Source organism: Macrobrachium nipponense, chromosome 7 (genome assembly GCF_015104395.2).
Source record: "Macrobrachium nipponense isolate FS-2020 chromosome 7, ASM1510439v2, whole genome shotgun sequence".
NCBI lineage: Eukaryota > Metazoa > Arthropoda > Malacostraca > Decapoda > Palaemonidae > Macrobrachium > Macrobrachium nipponense.
In genome coordinates this window covers 22,282,768-22,285,267 of record NC_061109.1, presented here as the reverse complement: position 1 = coordinate 22,285,267, position 2,500 = coordinate 22,282,768, and the positions used below count along the sequence as shown (strand labels likewise).

The following is a 2,500-nucleotide window of genomic DNA, read 5'->3' as shown; positions in this document are numbered from 1 at the left end:
GAAAAACTGACGAAAAATCCCCTCCAGAACGTTCCCACAGAATATTTTCGGAAAGTAAGATTAATTGGCCAAGACAAAAAGAGTATTGAACTATTAGAGAAATTTAAAGTAATTAATCCTAAATTACCCTACTTTTATGGCCTTCCCAAAACTCACAAAGACAATCTTCCATTCAGACCCATCGTTTCATGCGCCGGAGCTTTCAATTACAAAATTTCTAAATGGTTAGCTGGCCTCCTTTCTCCTTTTTTAGGCACTTTTTCTCCCAGTCATATTGAACATTCGGAAGATTTTTGTCACAAATTCAGAGAAGCAGATATACCACTTCACAACATAAAACTTTTAAGCCTTGACGTAGATTCCCTATTTACAAAAGTACCAATACAGGACGTTATTCAGTTTTTGAGGAAAAAATTATTTCCCTATTCAGATCATTTCCCATTGGCGATTGACTAAATAATAAAGTTAGTTGAATTATTTGCATCTAATAACGTATTTTCATTCGGGGAAACATTCTATAAGCAAAGATTCGGGTGTAGTATGGGTAGTCCTTTAAGTCCTGTTTTAGCCAATCTGTACATGGAATACTTTGAAAATACAGTAATAAATGCAATAAAACCCAAATACATGCTGTGGATGAGATATGTAGATGATATACTAACATTGTGGGATAATAGGTGGAGCAATTTTTATGAATTCCTTTCAAAATTAAACGCATTAGTGCCCAGCATCAAATTTAAAGTTGAATGGGAAACAGACAACAAAATTCCTTTTCTTGATGTTTTAGTAATCAGAGACACGACAGAATACAAATTTACCATATACAGAAAACCAACGTTCTCACTTTCATACATTCACTACTTTAGCTATCACGACATTGCTATCAAGACAGGAGTAGCCAGCAATCTGTTCTCAAGAGCCTTACGAATTTGTTCCCCAGATTTCCTGGAAAAAGATTTTGAACAAACTCGTAAGCAACTTTTGTCTTTAAAGTATCCTGACCATATAATTGAGAAAGCAATTCACAAAGTAAACGTAATTTTCTACTGACCCCCTTAAAACAAGACCAAAGAGACACCCAACAATAAAATAAAAATTCCTCACCTGGACAGGATTAAGACAGTGACTCAGACCCTCGGAAAATCTAACCCTTTTGCATTTACTTACCCAAACATCTTAGCCAAATCCCTGATTAACGTCCAACAAAAGACATTCCCCAAAGAAACAGGGGTTTATGAAATCCCATGCCAGGACTGTGACCAATCTTACATCGGATTTATAGGAAAATCACTTCCCCAGAGATTAATACAACACAAATGGTCAGTTAAGTATGGACAACAGAACTCAGCTATTTTCAACCATATAAATGAACATAACCATAGAATAAACTAGGATTTGTCACATATAAGTTATAGCAGCAACTGCCGGTACAAGAGTCAAATGATGGAATCGGCCTTAATAAAAGAGAGGCAGGTAATGAACATTTCAAAAGGAGCATGGGATTCAGATGTGATCGACAAGGTTTTCATTCAACCAACGCTTAAGAAGATTAAAGGAAGATTATCATCGGGGGTGACCTAAACTGGCTTACCTGTGGATGGATCTCTTGGTATAAATACCACCTTTTCTGTAAACTTTTCTCATTCATATACTTGAAGAGAGAGACAACAGTCTCTGAAATATAGTACTTTTCTCTCTATATTTTGGTGGTTTTATGGGCTCCTTTTATTAGATATATATATTATATATATATATATATATATATATACATACATATATATTATATATTATATATATATATATATATATATATATATATATATATATATATATATATATATTTCTTTTTGCACAAACCATCGAAAATAGTTACCCTTACCTGACGACTAATCGCTATAATAATAATAATAATAATAATAATAATAATAATAATAATAATAATAATAATAATAGACACAAATACTAAAAGCAAAAACCTTCGAATATGGTTACCCTCGCCCCTCAATATTCAATAAAAAATGTGTGAAATCAACGCCCTGAAAATATAGCAGAATTGAACAAAGGGAACACAGAATGAATGGGTACTTACCAGACGGAACCGCCATCTTGCTCCATGTCTGACAGGCGATGGAAACTGTCTCTTTACTCGCTTTTTTTTTTTTTTTTTTTTTTTTTTTTATATCCAGGAAGGATTCCACTTCTCCTTTCCGGCGTCACCTCAAATTCCACCCTGTACCATGTGTTCTAAAGCCATAACTCACGATATTTTATTATTTAGATATTTTCTAATATCTTTTTTCCAGTTTCTGTCACTTTCAATCTAAGAAAAAAACACAAATGTTCACTTTTCGATTTTTTTTATAATACACACATGTCCCACAAAGTATATATAGTTAATAAAACACTAGTTCCAGTCACACTGCAATAGAAATGTTCATTAGCGTAAGTTTTCATATTTCTTAAATTCTGGGGTTGATGAATGCCACAGAAACAATTGAAA

The 2,500-nt window shown here is 33.2% G+C and overlaps 1 protein-coding gene across 2 annotated transcripts in view; it reads right to left on the bottom strand.

Moving 5' to 3' along the window:
- The window catches only part of LOC135217112 (tumor protein p53-inducible protein 11-like), a 270,330-nt gene that overhangs the window by 172,496 nt on the left and 95,334 nt on the right, over nt 1-2,500 (bottom strand). For both annotated transcript variants that reach the window (XM_064252814.1, XM_064252812.1), the window contains exon 2: nt 2,090-2,419. In XM_064252814.1, the coding sequence (XP_064108884.1) occupies nt 2,090-2,115 (26 nt within the window). In that variant the 5' untranslated portion in view covers nt 2,116-2,419. The remainder of the gene's footprint in view (nt 1-2,089; nt 2,420-2,500) is intronic.